At 50.0% G+C, this 20,459-nt stretch overlaps 1 protein-coding gene across 9 annotated transcripts in view; it reads right to left on the bottom strand.

Moving 5' to 3' along the window:
* The window catches only part of SEPTIN11 (septin 11), a 64,116-nt gene that overhangs the window by 23,743 nt on the left and 19,914 nt on the right, over positions 1-20,459 (bottom strand). For 4 of the 9 annotated variants that reach the window (XR_011809317.1, XM_038178970.2, XM_038178969.2 and 1 more), the window contains exons 1-5: positions 13,341-13,562; positions 9,358-9,472; positions 5,610-5,805; positions 3,064-3,250; positions 900-1,061 (exon numbers count right to left, since the gene is read on the bottom strand). Coding sequence is in view for 8 of the 9 variants with exons in the window: in XM_038178970.2 (XP_038034898.1) it covers positions 900-1,061; positions 3,064-3,250; positions 5,610-5,805; positions 9,358-9,472; positions 13,341-13,547 (867 nt within the window). In the remaining variant the exon portion in view is untranslated. Of the gene's footprint in view, positions 1-899; positions 1,062-3,063; positions 3,251-5,609; positions 5,806-9,357; positions 9,473-13,340; positions 13,563-15,329; positions 15,435-15,502; positions 15,536-20,459 lie in introns of those variants that run through there. The other 5 variants (XM_013101854.5, XM_027456071.3, XM_072038025.1 and 2 more) reach the window with 3 other exon arrangements.

Here is a 20,459-nt window from a genome sequence, read left to right as displayed (position 1 = left end):
GCTTCTCCCCGCTGAGAGCACAACACAGACGGGGAAAAGCAGGAGGCGATACAGAGGTTTGGAGAGGGTCTGATACCCAGCTGGGTCTGAAAGTTTCCTGCCTACGAGCAGCTGAGCAGGGAAGCTCCCACAAGTCTTCAAGTTGCAAGGAAATGGCTTGCAATGCCTCCGCTCCCTGTAAAATGCAGATAACTCAATCTTCTGCTCATTTCACATGAGCTTTCCTTGGGACCAGCACATCCTCTTGGGCTACATGACCGGCTAAAGCCACCCAAGGGCCCTGAGGGCACCGCAGTGATGCAGGTCACTGCCAGAAATGGTGGGCTCGTGCTCTTCCCCTCGTGCTGCAAGTCAGGCCCATGGTGAATTGGTGTTACCCAGCGTAAACTCTTGCTCTACCACAGCCTCATTTGCCCCTCAATTCTTGCAGCTATTGCTAGAGGAAGGGGAAGGAGGGGAAAGGCAGAGCCCACACTGCTGATGGCCGCTGGCCCTCTTGAGGGCTGGAACACACCGACAGCACCCCCGCTCTCACCGGAAAGCAAAACAAAGACAGAAGTGATTCACCCCCATGAAGCAACAAGTGGTCATTTGGGACAGGAAAGCCAAACCCCAGCCCCCTGCCTGACCTGCCTCCCATCCTCTTCCTTTCCTGAGATGGGAATACTGCAAGAGGGGAAGGATATGAAAAATGCCCAGAGGAGAATTGTTTGTCAGACAATGAAGTGTATCAGGCCAGGCAGCCCACGTCCTACAGGTATCTCCAGCTCCAAAAGCCTTCTGGCCAGCCTGATCTCAGACTGGATTTTGAAAGCCAAGAGAAACATGGCACAACGTGCCCTGCCCTCAGGGATGGGCCCACAGAAACCAAGGCAAGCAAAGCTCAAAGGGAAACATACGCTCATTGTGGCATTTATCTCGGCCACTGTCTCTTCATCCGTCGGGAACTGGTAGATCTGGACGCCGTTGCTGACCAGCTCGCTCATGATTTTACTCTTGAACTTGTGCAACTCGTTTTTGGCGATGGTGTCAGCCTTGGCAATGATGGGGATGATGTTCACCTGCAAGACAAGGACAGCACCCCATGAGAAGCACCGCCAGCCACCTCCCAGCCAGCGGAAGGCCTTCCCTGCGGCTGCTGCTGGCAGCACCCGTGCCACAGACAGGATGTTCAGGCAGCAACAACGATGGCCTTAAAAAGAAGTCGAATGCAATTTGGCACCACGCTATTTCCTGTCGTATTCCCCTCCTTGTCGGAATTGGCTGGACAGGAAATGCTGTCAGAGACCATTGCGAGCTGTTCCAAAGAAAGGAAATCACTATCTAGGCACTGCTCTGAGCTGCACGGGCTGGGGGGCTGCAGGCAACACGCTCAGACAACAGCCTCCTGCGGGCGTTTGCTCGAGTGCTGGGACACCCGGGTTTATCCTTACACAGCTCGTAGATGACCAAAGAGAGCAGCGTGATGTGGCTAACATACAAATTAAGGGTCAGTTTCTGGTACTCTTCTGTACACACACAGTTCGCAGTGCTGGTAGCAGGACGGCAAACAGGGGCAGCATCTAAAGCAGGAGCGATATAGCGTGGTACTCCCAGGGTAGCTGAACGGGTCCACGCTCAGCAAGTACCTGCTTTGCTGGGAGAAGGTAAAGGCCTTGTTAAAAGGAGGAAACCTGACTTCTTTTCCGTCCCACTCTGGACAGACAATTTCTGCCTTTGATCTTGCAGGATTTGCTTCACCCTCACTCTCCTCCCTTGCAATGGTGGGCAATGCTGCTAGTGTGGGAGATGTTAACATTGACCCATAGGAAGGGATTTTTTCTACAGTACTTGAAAATCCCCTTACATTACATCACTTAATTCTGTTTGGCGGATGTCCTGGAGTTATTAAACTCCCTTTTGCCAGAAGACAGAAGACAAATGCCAATTAGCTCATTTTAGGTTAATCTCCATAACCCTGCTTTAAGTTGACTAGAGCAGGGATCCTTCTCCATCACTGCACAAAGCCCCGTCGATAGGCTGCTCTAGGAAGTACAGAACCGTTGTCATTTATCTTCTGCAGAATCAGGATCCAGAGAGCCACAGGTGCAAAGTGGACAGACTTAAATTGCTCAGTCATGGTACAAAGAAGCACAGACACCTTATTTGAAATACTTGTTCATTTTACATTTGTACATTTGGTTATTTTTCCTGGAAGAAGAGAGGTCAAAACTTCTTAGGTTATCTAGTAAGAAATCGGGCTTTAAACCACAAGTTTGGTTCCTGGTTTTGTTACTAAGGGGAACGCATTTACTCAGATTCTTGTTTATCAGATCATGGTTACAGTAACACTACAACTGCCTAGGAGATCAAATCCCTGTTTGTATTTAGAGCATGCAGGCACATGCAGACACAGCACTCTGATCTGTTTCTCATTGATTGGTAAGATGTCCTTAAGTGCTTTAGATGTACTTCTCCCCATCTCACACACACTTACACAAGGTTTTGTACTGAAACATAATTAATCATTGGACAAAGTGAAATAGAGATGGCAACCATATTTTTAAGTGCTAAACTAGCAGAGTTCAACTTAAACCTCTCATTTTATTTATGGATTGAAAGAGGAAAACATCCTTTTTTTTTTTTTTTTTTCTTCCAGCAGCCAACTGGTCTTTCAGTTGTGAACAAATTTGCCACTTGTGAACGTGGCCAAGTTAAACCACAGCAAAGCAGCAAGAACAGTGGGCTCCTACAGCATCTTAGCACATAGTTTCATACTCTCAGACTTCATTTTACAGCATAGCTGTGGAGCAAAGCAGCCCAGTTTCCTAACCAGAGATGAGACTGGAAGAGGGTAACAGCCCACACTCTTACAAAGTCTCTGCAATGTATGAACCAGTGAATTATGGCCCATCCCAGCAGCCAGCCCAAGGTAATAAAATTTTCACACCACATCTCTGCAATCCCCACTGCTAAAAACAGCTGGTGTTTCTCTGCAGGTTTAGCCAGGTCTGTGGCAAGGTCATAAACCCATAAAAACCAGTAGTGCCAAGCAACAACGGTCATAACAGGGGCAGCAAGTACCTTACTGTCAAGCTTCTTCATGGTGACCAAGTCCAGAGACTTCAGCGAGTGTCCAGTTGGTGCAATGAAATACAGGCAGGCGTGAATCCTGGTGTCATGGTAATTGAACAGGGATCGTTTGATCTTCAGCTCTTCTTGCAAGTAGGCTTCAAACTGTGCGTCGATGTATTCTACTATGGGCTTGTAGCTGATGAGAGAGAAGACACAGCACTGAGCAAACCAGGGCGTTCACTGCTGGGACCACACAGGTCTCTGACCAGGAAGCTTCAGAGGTGCTCTGCACGTTAAGGGGACAAGTATTGCTCACAGGACCCTCCCTGCCCAACTTACAGTCCCTTCCGACCAGGTTTGTGTTTCTGCTTGAGGCACAGAGAGGTTATTATGGATTTATTAGCAAGGAAGAGCGGCAGAAACCCTGGAATTCAGGTGCATGGAAACCACACAAGGCTGCTATCCAGAAGAGAAATGTATTTTGCAGTCTCTCCCATTAAAGCCTGAACGGCTGCTCTGCCAATGCCATTGAGAAACTTAACTATGAAGTCACCACCTACCCTAGATTGTCCAAAAGCTTATTTGTGATCTAAAAAGAGGAAAGGGATTGCATAAGGGAAAAAAAGAGAACTTTTCAGGAACTGAAACTCGTGAGCAATGCTCATGAATCACTGCATGTTTAAGACTGTTTGGGGAGGGGGAGGATCATCTTGATGGAGAAAATTCAGTCATAATTTAACATTCCCTGATTTAATTTCTTGTTCTGCTGGAAAGGAAACTTTTCTTTTTGTCCCTTCCTACACCTCAGGGCCTCCAACACATGGAAGCCCTCTAAGGAGGGCACTGAGACCAGGACAATATTCCCACTGCCTCAAGTACTGGATTCACAGCAGTGTTCATGCTCGCTGAAAAGCAGCTGTGAGGAAGAAAGAGGCAATCAGGTGTTTTCAGGTTCTCCAGAAACAACTTTCTGACAGGCAGCCAACAAGGTTTTGGTCCCTTTGCTCCACATGCCTGTGCAGCTGTTCGAGCAGTTGCTGAAAAGCCTGGGTAAAGTAAAAGACCCTTGCTGAATTAACCAAGCAAGAGCTACGGCAGAAGACAGCCAGTGCTGCACAATGACCACTGACACCAGAGACCCACAAGACACTACTGAGCACTGTTTGTTAATTTGCAGGCACAAAATATTCACAAAATCTCACTAGGCAGGTTTGCAACATCACCTCAACGTGGGGCAGATCATGTTAGAGAAAGACCTGTAACAGAACTGAGTGGAAAAGGACAGGTAGGACTTGAGCCAGGAGCACAGAGAAACCCCAACTGTTGTGGTGTTGTGTAGGGACATAGCAAAAAGAAAGCTGTCCCTAAAAGCTGCCCTGCTGCCCTGTAACTACCCCTGTCCCCAGTGGCCTGAGAGGGAAGCTGTGGGGCTTCCCTACCAGTACTGCTGGCTCCTGTCTGCCAAATGAAGCAAATGCAAAGTGACCCGGCAGTAACAAACTGCAGAGCATCCGCACTCTGAGCACCTGCTCCTCTTATGAGCAGCTTTTGTTCTCGCCTGAGAGCATATGGCAGTGTCAGACGAGCAGAGCTTCCTCCAGCACACACGCCTGTCTCTCTGCGCTGGCTGGGAGCAGGAGCAGCAAAACAGAGGCAACAGTCGCACTTTATTGTCAGGTCAGGAACAGAGGAAGTATTCCCGAAACAAGGCATTGTAAAAATAAGAATAATTTCTAAAAATTGAAGAAGTTTTCATTGTGGAACAGGAAACAGTCCTTGTTCCATCAGGTACCTGTTCAATTCCTGTTCTGCTAACAGGAGCCTTGGTGGGAGTTTTCATTTAAAGCTTTCATTGCCAAAGAGCTGACGTCACTGACCTACCAAGCACCCTAACAGCTTTTGCTCAGTGCACACGGTGCCAGACAGCATGCCCTCAATTTGTTAGGTGCAGGGAAGAGGGCTGTAAACAACCCTCCAGAGGGAGCTGGGATTACTGCAGTGAGGGAGTACATGGCTCTAAGATGTAGGAAACGCATTAATTAGCTTATTAGCCGTGATCACAGAACGAGTAGTTTTCACACAACAGAGAAGCCCATATGGATGGACACAAGGGATTGTGCAGGCAGCCCAGAGTACAGGCTGCCCAGAGGATTTACTTCACGCGCACAACATGAAAACTCAGCACCTAGGCACAAGGGTAAAGTAAAACCCACTCAGACTTTGAGCACTGTGGGATGGTGCGAGCAGGAGCTACGATATGAGTCCCAGCCCCCTAAGAAATGGTAATGCAATGGCAATTTGAGCACATGTTTTCAAATATTTATATGTTTCAATTCAAGCAGATACTTAAACTAAGCTGCATAGAGACAAGCAAGGCAGAAGGGCAGCATCAGCTTTGAAGCCTTCTAGGTGATTCATTTGTTCTTCACTTCACTTTCTGGCCACTTCTACCCGTCTTGCAGGGCCAGCAATGCAGGAGCAGGAAACATCCCCAGAGGATCAAGCCCTTCTGACCTCAGAGCACCTCAGCAGAAGGATACTAGAAATAAATTTACCTGTCATCTTTGTTAATTTGATCACCAAATCCAACCGTGTCAACAATAGTCAGCTTCAGACGGACATTACTCTCCTGGAGCTCATAACTCCTGGCTTTTAATCTCACGCCAGGCTCATTGTGTGTCGCAGGCTCACTTTCAAACTTCGTGTTGAACAGAGTGTCCATCAACGTTGACTTGCCGATGCCAGTTTCACCTGGGCACACAAAGGCAGGGTCAGTACAATGCCACCCCTTGTCCCCAGCTCAGTCTCAGACACACTCACCAGGTTAAGGAATTATTCCGCTTTGGTAGCGGTGGAATTAGGCTACACACCCACAGTTAAGCCAAGTAATCCCTGCGGGAACACATCTTTTGAGAAGGTTCCCGTCTTTAGCAATCCCCCAGGACCGAACCAGGGACTTGGCAGACATCACAGGAGGTGACAACAGCTCTGGCTTCTGCTGGGCTCTCACCCATTTCCCCTGCAGGTCACACCACACACCCTGCAGACAGCTCCAGCCAAAGCACCACACGCCGGGGCTGTGAATCCACAACGAACCCCTGCCAGGCAAAAACTGCTGCTCCCACAGACGCAGGGAGAAACCAAATGCCTTCAGAGCTAAAAGCCACCACCTGCAGGTGAAGAGCCTGGCTGCTGTGCTGGGAACAGCAAGGGGATTAAATAAAAAGATGTAACAGTTCTAAGAACAGTTACTCAGACATTTATTGAGTGAAGCTCCCTGTGTGGAGAAGGGAAGGGACCCCGCCAGCGATGCACCAGCAAGCGCCTGCTGCTGCCAGAGCTGGTTACTCGACTTGCTCTGCTGGCAGTGCAGGAAAGACAAATGATCGTGCCTTTCCCAAGGAGCTATTTGCTCCCAGCAGTGCTCAGCTGTTACCTGTGGCTTTTACGTTGGTATGACCTGACCGGTGCTGCAGGCTTCTTCCTGCTTGGTGGCATGAAGAGCCCCAACCACCCCTCAGTTTTGCAAGGGATATCTGTACTGAGGACAGCATGAAGCATTTCTACCCAAGAAATACTTCATTCTATTTTAGGAGTGTTGGCCAAGCTCTGACACAACTTTCTTTACAGAACCAAACTGTAAATTCTCTTAACCCTAAGTTTGATTCCTAAGGGGAGATCTGGCTCTCCACGCTTTTACATTTGTGTTTGTTTGTTTTTTAATCCTGAACTCAATTTTTCTTTTTTCAAGGGAATTACAGAAAAGCCCGTAGGGAAACTCAGGCAATCAAAACTTGAGACAAGTACATCAAAAGTTTTTTCTTAAAAAAAAAAAAAAAAAAAAAAAAGAAATAGCACACTACATAAATACCAACTTTTTAAACTATAACAGGTCAGCTAATCCCCTGATGCAATTAGTAACATTGATGAAAGCATTAGCCTAAATCCCATTTTGAAGTCAGAAGTGTCTGCTGAGCATTACCCTCTCCAGCTGCTGGGAGCAGGAGGGGGCTGAGGGGACATCCTGAGGTCGCTCCAGCCCGAGAGAGGTCAGGATTTGGGACAGGGCTCTGCACTGCAGCGCACAGCTTTGGCATTTGCAGGTCAGGCTTGCGAGGGGTCCTACCCCAGTCTCTCTAGCGAGTTACACTGCCATTCATCACCTTTGACACATGACGATTAGCCAAGATTTCAGAAGAATTTCCTCTCTGCATATTATTTCATGGCAGAAATGCCAAGCTGCATCTCCTCTGGTCAACTGCAAACCACATTCGCTGTGGCACTGCAGTTAGCATTGAGGCAAACCACTTGCTTGTGAACGGGACCTCCCCTCCAGAAAATCTTAAATTCAATCGATTGATTAATCAGGGCAAAAACTAAGGTGGGAGAAGGGACCCTGCACCTGGGATGGTCTCCAAGCAGCTCTCTGGGTTATAGGCAGCTTTCCTAGGATGAAAATCTCTCTCTCAAAACGTGCAACCGCCCACTTAGAAGACGTCAGCAGTATTTGCATCCACAGAAATGAACTCTGCTATTCAGCAACTTTGCAATACTCAATAGTTCACTTTGCTGGCTTTGACTTTGACCACTTCTGTGCTAGGCTCAGGGAGGTAAGGGATTCTTTACAGACCAATAAAACAAAATCAGCTGCACACATGCCTGTCACAGCTTTCCCGACCTGGGAAGCCACAGGATATAAAGCAAACTTCAAAAGAACAAACAAATGAAAGAAGAGAGGGGGAAGACAGCACCTATGCACAAGATGTTAGCTCCAAATCCAGATAAAGCTCAAGCCACTTGAAAAGATCAGTCCTAAGCTGATGGCCCAGGCTGTTAAACTCGGCAGCTACACATTTGAGCGAGCTCCTGATGCAAATGCAACACCGCTGCATGCTGTGCCAGATGGACTTCGCAGCATTTCAGCCATTCACCCTACAATTAAAAGCTTCGCATTACCATGGCAAAGTTAATTGTGTCCCTTCCCAAAACACAATTTCTAAAGTTTCTTTTTAAAGGGGGAGGTTCCTCCTCTTTGGAGAACTGCAGCCATTTGTATGAAATCTTAATTTGGGGCTAAAAATGGTTGATCAGCACATTTTATAAGAGAAAGGAGTCGGAGCAAATTGCTATGTTAATGGAGACATATCAAGTCACACTAAGAGAGGAATATTTACTGCCAGAGAAAAAGGCAATTAATTTATGCCATTTTGATCAAAGAGCTGCCTGCTAATCGGGATGTTCCCTGCTGAATTTTAAATGGTTTCATGCTGCTAGAAGCATCACGTGGTGGCTGATAGCCTGAGCGTGCGCAAGCATCCTACTCTCTTATCTTGTTCTTCAACATGCAAGGCTACAGAGAAGAGTCAAGTTTGTTCACCAGATTTTTTCAGATGGCTTATCCGGCACTGCAGACAAAGTCTCAGCTTGCCACAGAAGAATCAGAGGGCTGTATTTTTTTCCTAGCTAATTAACGCAACTTGTTAGAAGGGACAATATTGCCTTCTTAAGGGCTTAAGTGAACAATGCCTGAACAGATGTTGTTTGTGAACTGCTCTGTCAGATTAGTAGTAAAAGCCAGCTCTTTTGCCTATTTTGTCTCATCACAGGGGACACCTTGAAGATGTTCACCACCAGCTCAATGCTGTTTTGGCACACAGCTCCCTAGGGCTGAGCAATGGACTTGTATCTGCACAGAGTGCAGAGACAGCCAGTAGCTTCCTATATTCGCAAGAATCGGGTACCTTCACATGCTTCCCCTCTGAAAAATTGAGGTAAAATAAGACAATAGCTCAGGCTACAAAACCAACTTGCAGCTCCCCCATTAAATGCAGCAGAGAACAGGTGACAGGCTTTGTTCTCAAGTACATCATTTGGAGACTAAAAATGGCATCGTTTCCAACTGGAAAAACTAAGAATATAACACGACAGGCAGACAAAGCCTGGAAGGGAAGGAATGCAATTTATTGAGAAGCAGCCTCTGCACCCAACCCCAGGAGAGACGGATTTAAGTTAACATTCTTTTAAAAATTCATTTAGTTCTCAGATCAACTTATTTTCCTTATGGCAGACTTTGGGAAAAGCAAGATTGCAGAATCATCAAAAGGGCAGATTAACACCCAGAAACTCCAATATTTTAAGTCAAGGGACCGGAGGGGGAAAGGGAAAGAAGAGTAGATTTTACCCTGGATAAGCTCTGCATAGGAACAGTAACTTTCAAGCTGCTATGGTCACAAATTGCTGAGGTCTCACCCCTGGCCAAGGGAGAAGGGGCTAGCTTAGGGACGCGCGTGCACTGAGACTTACCCACGCAGAGGATGTTGAAGCAGAAGCCCTGTGACGTTGACTTGTTGACCAGCTGATCAGGGAGGCTGTCGAAGCCCACATGGCCGGAGAGGGACAGGTTCCTAAGGTCATCGTTCTGCAAAGCCAAGAAGAAAGGCAAGTAATGGGACGCTGAGCAGCACATTGCACCCAGCAGCCGTCAGGAGTTTGCCAACACACGTGGGCTGCAACGCTTCAGTATGGCCACAGTGGGACAGGGCTGAGACTGCAACAACACCTCCGAGGCCAGCTACAGCTCTTCCCATCTTTCACAGGCCTTGGCCAGATGGGGAAAAAAGCACACACGACGCTCTGCAGATGCCTTGGTTTACAAATAGCCTTGTCTGACACGAGGTGGGAAAGCAGGGCACCTTTCCCAGCGCTTCCCACATGATTTATGAAGCCGTGCCGCTGCTCGGCGCCTCCAGCAGCACGACACCAGCACAGGCACCTCGGGACCCTCAGCTGCAGGGTGCCCCCAGGATCCGTGGGGACCTGACTGCTCATGCCAAAGAGCCAGGGCTCTTTCACAGGCGGTAAGGTGTGGCAGAGGAGGGAGATGTGGAGCAGCTCCAAGATTATATTTAGGACTTCTCCACAACGGTTGTACAGTAATTCACAGACGGGCTTGGAAAAAGCAGCCAGCTGGGTTATCTCTTCCCCCAGCAAATCGCGGTTGTGCCAACATCCTGAGCACAAACAAACTCGGCAGCCCTGGAGCAGCTCTGCTGTTATTTCAGACCATCTTTCTCCACGCATTTGTCCCTAACTTAAGGCCTTAACAACTCCCTAACTTCAGACCTTTCTCCAGTCCCAAAAGCTTCCAGCAGTCATTCCACTTGAGCTCTGCTGCTCAGCTAAATGCCAGCCTCAGCCTGGCTTAAAGGCTAAAAGCGCTGGCAGCACCAGCTCTTTTTCCCCCAAAATCAGTCTGCTTTAGAGCAAAGACACCCTCTGGTTGCTAAAATAAGAACCAAAAGCAGAGGATGACTTGCTGCTTTCTGCATGATGGCTGAGCGTCCCTGCTGCCCTCCTCAAAACACACAGACTGGCCACTGGCTGCAGTTACAACAGGGCTGGGCGCTGCTGAAAATAACAGACTAAAAAAAAGAGAAAATCTTTAAGAAATACAACACATAGAATGAGAAAAATCTCAGGTCTGTGCTGTTGCACCTGCACTGGATGTCTGAGCCCTCTCTTCTTTGGCACCCAAACCAGGCTTGTCTGAAGGTTTCTGGCCAATGTGTTCACCTCCATCCCTCCCTGCACTGGAGGCTACTCAGCAGCACGGAACTGCAGGAGCTTAAAATGAGTAAGAGATGCCACCCCCTTGCTACGGCTGGAAAAAAACAGCACAAAACCCCCCTCACCTCATGTACCCACCACAGGGATCTTCTGGGAAAAGCCGCAGGCAATGGAAGGACAGCCAGGGACTCAGCACGCTACGAACGGGTTAAGCTGAATATTTGTAATGGGAGTATTTTTAAAACCCCAGTGGGCTTGGGTTTATGGTTAAGCGAAGGCAGTGGGAGCAGATCCCAGAAAGCAGTAGGTGCCCATGACTCACACGCTGCACAGAAAGCGGTGGGTGTTAAACACCCTCAGCGCGGCACCAGCATCTCCTTCCCCGACGTATTTTGGGAAGGCAAGTACCGAAGTGCTGCCTCATCACCAGTTACTCAGCAGGAACAGGAGCTAGCCTCATCTCCTGCATCTGGGGCAGTTATTTTTTGCTCCCTGTTTTCATCACTGTTTGTTTCCCACCCTCCTTTCTTTTTCTGTAAGTGGCAAACATCAACAGCGGGAGCACCAAGCGCCAGTATCTGCACGCTTTTCAACGCCAGGTATCTCTCCCAAGCTGTGCCACGTAACGGCAGGCAGAGGAGTAGCCTGATATCTGCCTGCAACAGCAAAACCCCAGGAAAAGCTCATTAGCCCAAGGCATGGGCAGAGATGAAACGCATGCCCACGTCTCCATCTCCCCGCAGCGGGCTCCAGTCTGCAGCACATCCCACTCAGCAGCGAGGCTATCGAAACACCTCCATTTCTGCTGGAGTGGTGCAGATCTGTGTTTTGAAGGAGGCAGGAGGACCACAAGGCACTGGCGTTTATAAATATCCTGCTCCAAACACAAACAGCAGCACCGTGCAGCACGGCAGCCAGCTCCAGCACACGCACTTCCAGCGCTTTTGGGGGAAGGCTGAGCAAAAGCCTGCCCCTTTCTTGCCACCGTCCCTGCAGCAGGACTTTGCCATGGGGCTGGCAGCTGCAGGATAACGACGGTCTTTAAGATGTTACACTGAGACCAATTGTCAGGACCCCATCTCCAAACACGTGTAATTTTAAGGAAAGATAAGAGTTCCTTGCAAAAAAGACATGAAAGGGTTTGCAGCCTCAGGGCCCCGCGAGCTTTACTTCAGATCTGGTTCCCTTCACACAGGGCTGCTGCTGGTAAGGGTTTTATAGGTCAGGCAGCGCTGTAAGGGATGCTCTGCGGCGAGCAGGGGGCCTGCCTGGAGGTACCTCAGCAGGGCTTTGTAAAACAATTTGGCTGACGAGGCACGTGCAAGGAGAGGATCAGCTCATTCCTCCTAAGCCGCGGTGGCTTGGCAGAGCTAGCAGGAATACAGGGAAGCAAACTTATTTTTCCCCTCACTGGAGGCAGCAGCAGGTCTGTGTGAGAAGGGGAGGTGCCCTCACATCTCAGAAGGCGCCCAGTGAGAGATCTGGGAACCACCAAATCCCCTTCCCTCCTGGGTGGGAAGGAGCATCTCCGAAAGGCCGGCAGAGCGAGAAGCAGAGCGAGAAGCCAGGAAAATTGCTGCATTTACTGCCCCGCTCTCCCCCCCCCAGCAGCTGGCCCCTCAGCCCAAGCAGCCTCCTGCCCGAGCCCCTCCTGCTTCAAGGCTGCTGGCAAAACGCTCCCCTTCAGCCCCTCCTGTCCCACTGCTCCTGGCAGCTGGGGGTCACTTTCACACGGCCCCTGAAGAGTTAAAGAAAACAAAAACGAGCCTCGAATTCAAGAGGGGAAAAATGCCGGTATGCAAAATATTGAGCTAGACCACAAATATGAAGCAAGTGTTTAGTTATTTGAGACCACACGACTTCGGGGGAACCTTGAAGAAATCCTGAAAGCTTTTATTGTTGTCAGCAGCTCAGGCCAGCTACATTTTTGCCTGATTACTAGGCGCACGTTCCCGTGTTTCTCAAGCAGTCTCAGATGCTGCATCCAGAGCCAGGGACCTCAGAGATACTTTAATCTGCTCAGACAGCAGCGTGGCTCAGGAGACAGCAGCGAGCACGGCAGCAAGGAGCAGTCAGGATGAGGCAGATCCATCGTTCCCCCTCCCTGCGTTAACACTGGGTGCCAGCGGGGCACGAAGTATTCCCAGTGATGGCTGAACCTCTAATTCTTGGGCGAGGGAACTCAAGTATAATAAAATTGGGGAAAACAAAAGGCAAGAACCACCCCCTCCCTGCCACAGCTCGGGCATTCGTGCCCTGAGCACACAGCCCGCAGCAATCCCTCAGCTAATCAGGAGAGGAAGGACTGGTGTTGATTCAGGCTAGGATAACCATCAGTGGCACCAGCAGAGAGGGGGAGTTCCTGTCTCCGTGCTTTGGCTGCAGACTCGGGCAGACATCTGCAAGCTACTGAAGTCTGGGAGGTCTCTTTTTTTTTTTTTTTTTTTTTCCTTTTTGCACAATGGAAGGCACAGCCTTGCTCTAGGTGGAGTGAGCCCCGCAGATCCATGGAGAGGTAGGAGGCTGGGTGGCTAACACTCCCACCAGCCTGCTGGCTGACTCACCCTGCAGCTCCCTGCCCTGTGCCCGGAGGGGCAGACCTCCGAAAACCATCCCCTTCTTTCTAGATAAGAGCTGGCACAGGCCACCACGCAGCAGGGAACTGCGTCCCGTGGCCGGCGGCGCTGCCGCTGCTCCCGCACCCGCGAGGAGCTGCTTACATTGGCAGGCTGCAGCAGCGCCGCAGGAGGACGGAGAAAAAGGATCCGGTGGCATTCTGCTGGGAAGAGGGAAGTCAGCAAAATCCGACCATTCCAAAGTGGCTGCAGAGAGTGGGAAGGAACATTGATCTTCCAGGCAAAACGCCTGGCTAAAGGGCAGCGCCGGCTCGCAGCAGGAACGGCCGCGCTTCTGCCAAGAGCTGCCATAAAAGACGTTTTCCTCCTTAGGTTTCCAAAAGCCACGAACCTTTCTATTTGGAGTAAAAGTGACTAATGCCTCTAACGGCCCCTGATGTCACAAATTGCTAACCAGCAAAAAAAAAAAAAAAAAGAGCTGGACTTTGGGGATGATAAGGACCATATGTGCATTCCAGCAGGACTTGTAAACTCACTGAGGGGAGAAAAAAGGGCTGAGGAAGGAAGGGAAGGAGGAAGGGAGGGGGAAGAGAGACAATGTGACAAACAAGAATGAAGACTATCCAACGGCAGAGCCCAACGAGAACCAGATGCTCTCGGCTCCTCTGGCCAATCTCTCCCGCCAGCAGGACAGCACAACCGCCTTTCTGAGAGCTTACATGAAGCAAAATGCCAGCTGGTACCAGCACCAGGCTCCCCAGGCTGAAACGCCCCACGACTTATTGCAATTCCCCTGCCTCTTTGTTTTCCCAGATGCCACATGGAGAAAAGCAAGTAAGCCCCTTTTGGCATCCCCAGCCACCCTCCCTGAGCCAGGCGCAGATGAAGTGGCAGCATCCTTCACCAGCCCCAAGCAAAGTGTTTTTGAGAGGACTGCAGCCCAGCAGCTGCTGCATGGTATGAGTGGCACTGGGCTGCTCTGTACTGGCACCAGGAGAGGCTGAGCTTTTGTTGGACCTGAGAACATTTCGGCTTAGGAATTAAAACCGACTGGGAGCAGCAGGGCAGAAGCTAAGTGCAGATGGTAAGAAGGCACGGCACTATATGGACATCAGAGAATATTATTTTTTCAGTTCTTTTCACACCCCCGTGGCTACAGGATCCTGCAGCACCACAGATGTAGCTCGGCAAGACAGCAGAGAGGAAAAAAACCAACAGCCATTTCCTCCTGTGTTCCGCTGCCACGCACTTAAAATAGCCCCGAACCAGCTGCTGCTAAATAAGTGGATTTAGACTTGACTAAAAGCCTTTAGCTGGAGGCGCGGCGCAATGTGGGGCTCGACACAGGAAAGCGTGATGTGTGAACCCGGCGAGACCCGCGCTAACGTGGGGATGCTCGCAGGGAGCTCTCGGGACAGAGGCCTTGGGCACGGCAGGGCAGAGCTAACAAACCTGGGCACTCAGTACCCGATCCCATCGCCAGGCTTTCCTCAAGCCTTCCCCAGGCTTCCAGCAGCCCCAGCCCAGCTCGTGGTGGGAACGCAACCATGGTGAAACGCAGAGCTTTTCAGGAAGGAGAGCAGCCCGCGGGGCTTTCTGACAGAGCTGTAACAAGGCAGCACTGTTCCTGTACCTGAATCACATTCAGGTCTGCTCCAAACACAGAAAGCAGCAGTTCTCCTCGCGAGGTGCTGCAGGCACAGGCGAGCGGGGCTGCTTCAGCCATTCCTTAGCCTGGTGTTTTCTTTCCTGAAAAAATGCAGCCGCACATCAAGGGCGCGTTTTGTCAGCTCCCATTCAGCAAGCTCCAGAACTGAAAGGTGCCCCACATCGTGCTCGGGATAATTAATTAGCTCTGGGACCTATTAGCAGGATCGGCATTAATACTGTGCCCTGCTGGCTTGCTCAGAGGCAGGGGGGTGTCACAGCGCAGCGCTGCCCTGCACAGACACCAAAAGTTGTGCTGCAGTTCCCTGCACAGCCCCAATTTCCAAGTGAGCCCTGCGGAATGGGTACATGCAGGCGCACAGCTTCAGAATATTTCTTTACTAGTGGTCCTGAGCCTCAGCTAAAGAGGTCTAACTTAGCACAGTAATTCTCCTCACGTTAAAATCTTACAAAAACACAACATACATCTGTGCCGCACGCTTTGTTCATCCTGCAGGTACCGCAGTGGTGAGCACCGATGGTCTTGGCTTCAAAGAAATGATTGTTCAGCTGCATGAATTCACACAAGGGCACTGACAACTCATCTTGGGCTTGGACGTAAATGAAGCAGGCAAATGAGCTCTTTATGAAATCCCTACCAGGGCTTCCAGGATCATGGCAAACGCTAGATAGAGGCTGGGATTCGTCGGTGACACTTCAGTGGCCCAGCACTGCCAAAACCCAGCATCATCTGGATTGAAAGAGAAGAAATTAAACACTTGAGTTTTTGACAAGGCCAGCTTTTGACACTCGCAGGTGATGGGCGTATTTGTACGTGGCTCTACCAAGGAATGGAGAGGACAATAACGAAGCAGCAAAACCAGATTTGAACCTGTTCATTCAAATCTACGGGAAGGTGATTTTGGGGTGTGAAGCCACAGCCCTTGCACCTGCTTTAGAAGAGGAAAACAAGAATGTGCAGCCCCTTAGGGCAAATCAAGCTATTTTAGGGCACCACGCAACTCTTTCGCCATTAATAACAGGTTAGCAATCAAGAACTATGGGAGGCTGCAAACCCTGCTGTTCACCTTAGCATGCACTTTTCCTTTTTCACCAGGAGCGAGAGTGAAATTAAGTTGAACCAAACCTGCGTGCAGAGAAAAAGGTCAAGGCTTACTGAATTATTCAGCTGACAGTTTCGAAACATCAGTCTCCAAGCTCTCAGCTGACTCAACAGCAACCTTCCCCACTCGCCTTCAGCGGGTCTTTGCTCTCCCGTCTTTAGCAGGGGAAGCCTCCACAAAGCGTTTTATAAATAGGCCACAGCTTCAAGGAGCGGTTCCCCATTTTGGCTGAAGTACTTCCTTCCCTCCACTTCATTAATTCTGGATTTTTGTGGTTGCCTTGAAAGGCTGTGTTTTGTCTTTCCAAAAGCACGAATTGGACGGAGCTCTCCCCCAGGAAAGCAGATCCCGTCCTGCAGCACAGCCGTAACACTGGTATCGCTCGGAGGAGACAGGACGCGAGGACACATCGCAGGCTCCTTATCCCCCTGCTGTCTGGCTGCGCTGACAGGCTGCTGCGGAGACCTCACATTTCTGGGCTCGATGGGAAGCACAAGACAAAACATTTTTCTCGCATGCGGGCTGCAGACAGGAATGTTCCCACAGCCGTCTCCACATCCATCACTCGCTAAGGGGCAGGACCACAAAGGCGCTGGATGACCACCGCGGTCCTGGTGATGCTCCAAGCCGTAAAGAATCCCCCGACAGGACAGCGGCAGCCGCCCAACACACACTTGAACGGCCTGAGCCCCATAAATGCGTTGTAAGAGAGAAGGCTAAACAAACATTCACGGCACCAGAAGGAAGGATTAACTCGCTGGTCACAAGGAATCCAAACACCAGCTTTACAGCCCCAGGTTTTGGGCTGTGGCTGAGAGAAGGTTTTTGTTCTGCAGACGGACACCGACTCCCATCCACGTGGAGAGCCCTGCTCTGCCCCACCTCTATTTCCTGCAAGGGATTTTATGCTGAACTCCCCTGCCAGGCCCCAGTAAAGGGGAAAAAAAACAATCCTCTTTGCATTTTAGCTGATCACAGATGCTGAACACAGTGTGAAAGATGCTACAGAACTGCAGCACAGGCCACCAAAGCCTCTTACCAGCACAGCCGAGCTCTCAACCAAAGCTGAAATGTTTCTGCCCTCTCTGTAACACACCCTCAGCCTTCACTGCAAGCAGATCAGCAATGAAAGCTGTGACAAAGCATGGCCCACGTGCTTCTTTTTCGCCTGGGCCAGAGGAGCCAGCTACAAAACCATGGAGCTGCCCCCAGCAAATGAATGTCTCAGAGAAGAGACTTGAAATCACATCTCCCACAGGAGTCAGCCCAGGGAGCCCCTGCTAGGGCTGAAACAGAGAAACATCACGTTTCCCTCTATCCCTCCAGACAGCAAAGCCTGGGCACCACTGATTTCATCCGCAGATTAGCTCAGGAGGAGCCCGTGTCAGCAAGCCTGTGCAGACAGCCCCCATTAAAGCAGCTACCTACCCTCTGGAACAAGTCAGCTGCTGCAGCCGAGGCAGAGAAACGTCGTGCTGCCACCGCACGGGAACTCAAGGGGATCCCCAGTCAGCAGGAGGCTCCTGCAGCCCTGGCCAGCCCCACACCGTGGGTTGCAGGCTGCTGGGTGTTCACAGACAGGGTAAAAAGGAGCAGGATGCTGGCGAGGCTGATCCCCTCGACGGGAGCTGGAGAAGTAGAGGCTTGTTTTGTCCAGCTCCACTAGGAACCTCTCAGCCCTTTCACAGAACACTGACAGCAATCTCCTCCCTCCTCTGCACCCTCCGAGTGCCCTCACCTCACCCCCAAAGGAGGCTCAGACAGATGCCACCATCCCAAAGGGAGACTGGGGTTTTGCCCATGGGACCTGAGCCTGGGAACACAGCCCAGCAGGGAGGGATCCTCCCCCCGTTACAGCAACAATGCCAACGTCAGGCTCGTCAGGCCAGTTTCTCCTGCAGGGATCTATTTTCCAAACACCTCTACTACTACCACTGGAATTCCTGGGGGATAAAATAAATAGTGCCAGCAGTGCAGGTGGGAATACATTATAAAGGCAATGAGGCCACATCGTAACTCCCAAGCCGTTTGTGCACAGTTTCATCCCCAGCACTGGATGCAGGGTTTGTGGCACATCCCTGGCACAGCTCTGGTCCCTCACCTCCAGGACCCCCGGCCACCCCCTTCACAAGGGCACGTAGCGTTTGCACAGCTCCGACCTGTACGTGAGCACACCGTGCCAGCTGTGCCACCAGGCCAAGCTCAGGGCACATCAGCAGCTTCAGTTTCTGTAGCCACCTCACCTGTCCTTGCTCTTTTAAACAACCTGTGATAATTTATTTAAATATTTAATAACTTCATGCAGCTTGCTTAGCAGCAAGGTGCTCCTCAGCAGGAAAAGCCATGTTTTCAGGCAGCTGCAGAACTTCTGAGAGCTACAATTGCATAACCTTGAGTAAAAGCAACAACCTCGCCTTTTAAGACACGTCTAGGAGGTAAAAGCTGCAAAGGAGAAAGGACCTGGGAAAGCAGATATGTCTAAGGTGCTCAGGATAAACAGCTGCTCAATTTGCCTTCATTTTCCTGTGCCTTAGCAGCAGTCAGACAGGAACAGCTATTGAGGCAGCCAAAACAATGAAGCCTACCTGAGTTGGGAGGAAATTCAAGCCTTACCTTATCAGCAAAACACATAAGCACAGACAAACCTGTCATTTTAAACTGCTGTGGCCATGCCGTGTGCTTGAGTGCTTGGCCATGCCAGCATGGCATCCTCCACTCCAGGCTCCAGCATATTCCTGCAGTCTCCAAGCAAGCACACACACGGGCTAGGACACCTGAAAGCTGTCAGCAAGCTCCTGCTTAGGAAAATCCCACTGCCTTTGCTGTAGGATTGCGCTCAAAACAAACAACAGTGTACAAAAACGCAAGCAAACAGAATAAACTTGCCACAGCAACCTGTGCAGGCTCCCAGCTACCACCCACTTTACGCCACGCGCCGCAGTGCAGAGATCCCCACGGCCTGTAAGGAAGGCAGCTGTCAGCTAACATCAAAGGCCAGCACGGCTGCTAACTCACTGAGAGAGAACAGCAGCACGCGAGCGTGCAGCACGAGCATTGCAAGCTGTCCTGAGGCCCAGGCAGCAGCCTGGAGGAAGCCTTCGCTTGGCAATACAGCGCTGGCAAATATCAGTTCCCCGTTATCTAGAATTTCAAGCAGATTCATTCGTTTCATCTTAATACCACAAATAAAGCCAGATGCAGAAGTGGCAGAAGCTGCTACACGTGAAAAGTCTGCCCGTGCCCCCCGCTGAATGGCTCTCAAAGCAGTCACCCCTTTCCTCCTTCCTCACCATCTTGCAGTGGAGCGTGGCCAGACTGGGCACACCAGGGGGACAAGGCTGGCAGAGGTGCCATTTCAGGTGCTGGTTCTTCTTTAAGGGAAACTCACAAAGCAGATGAAAGGACAACAACTAGTGTCAGCTAAAGGATTCGGGGGGTTTGGCCTACAAAAGGAGACAGCTCGCACAAATCTCAAGCTCCGCAGCGTTGCTGAACAGCAAGTTTTTCAGAAGCACATCTGGATTTCAGGGGAGGAAGCTCATTCTTTCCGAGATGAGACTGAGCCCACGTTGAACTTCCCACCAACGCCAGCCATGCTTCAGCAGTCCTTGAAAGGGAAAAGCCACAGGGAATTCCCGGGGGAGGGAAGGGAAAGTCTCTTCAAGACTGTCCAACGTGAAATGAAAAATAAATAAGTAAAACCTCAAGGTCCCACACTTCCCCTCATGCAAGTTGCTTCAGATGCTAGCAGCCCCTGAATCTTCAGCCAACTGTATGTTTTCTTAAGCTCATTTTTTTATTTTCCTCTTTTAAGCCAACAATTTTAATTTTTGGTGTAGAAAAAGCCACATATATCCCAAGACACCAAGTCAGTACCCCAGAACAGGGAAGCCCAGTGGGAACAGTACATAAAGCATGAGGAAGCAAGTGAGAGAACAGTATTTAACTGTGAAGTTTTATGAACATGAGGTGTTATTTTGAACTACCAGTAAAAAATGAAAAGGAAAAAGCTCCTAAACAAAAATATTAACAGTATTTCTATAAACGAACTCCCATTAGTGGCTAGATTCCAGACACTAACTAAATGTCCTGTAACCATGAAATCCTATTCTCATTTATAAATAATTCTGAGATCTTGATCCAAAGCTAGCTAGCAACATGGAAGGGCCTGATGCTCCAACAGCAAAGTTTCTTACACCAGGAAAAATGAACAAGAGGCAATCCCTCAAACCACAGAAAACACATTGGACACTAAGCTGAAGGAAAGAAAAAATGAAACCAAAAACCAGCACAAAGGTCTTCAGGACTAAGAGCCCATGGTCCGTGTGTCTGCTCTCAGAAGACAGCTGCAGCCTCCGAGGTGCCTGTTCCTAACTCGGCAACAGGATCATTATTAAGGCTACAATCTGATTGACTAGGGCGGAGATTTGGAGCCATTTTCCAGGTGCTAAGAGGAAGGGGTGGCGATGGCCATGGGCAGTGTGGTTCAGCA

The sequence above is a fragment of the Anas platyrhynchos genome, chromosome 4 (genome assembly GCF_047663525.1).
Source record: "Anas platyrhynchos isolate ZD024472 breed Pekin duck chromosome 4, IASCAAS_PekinDuck_T2T, whole genome shotgun sequence".
In the NCBI taxonomy this organism is placed as follows: Eukaryota; Metazoa; Chordata; class Aves; order Anseriformes; family Anatidae; genus Anas; species Anas platyrhynchos.
The sequence above is the reverse complement of the archived record's forward strand: the minus strand, read 5'-3'. Positions and strand labels throughout refer to the sequence as shown.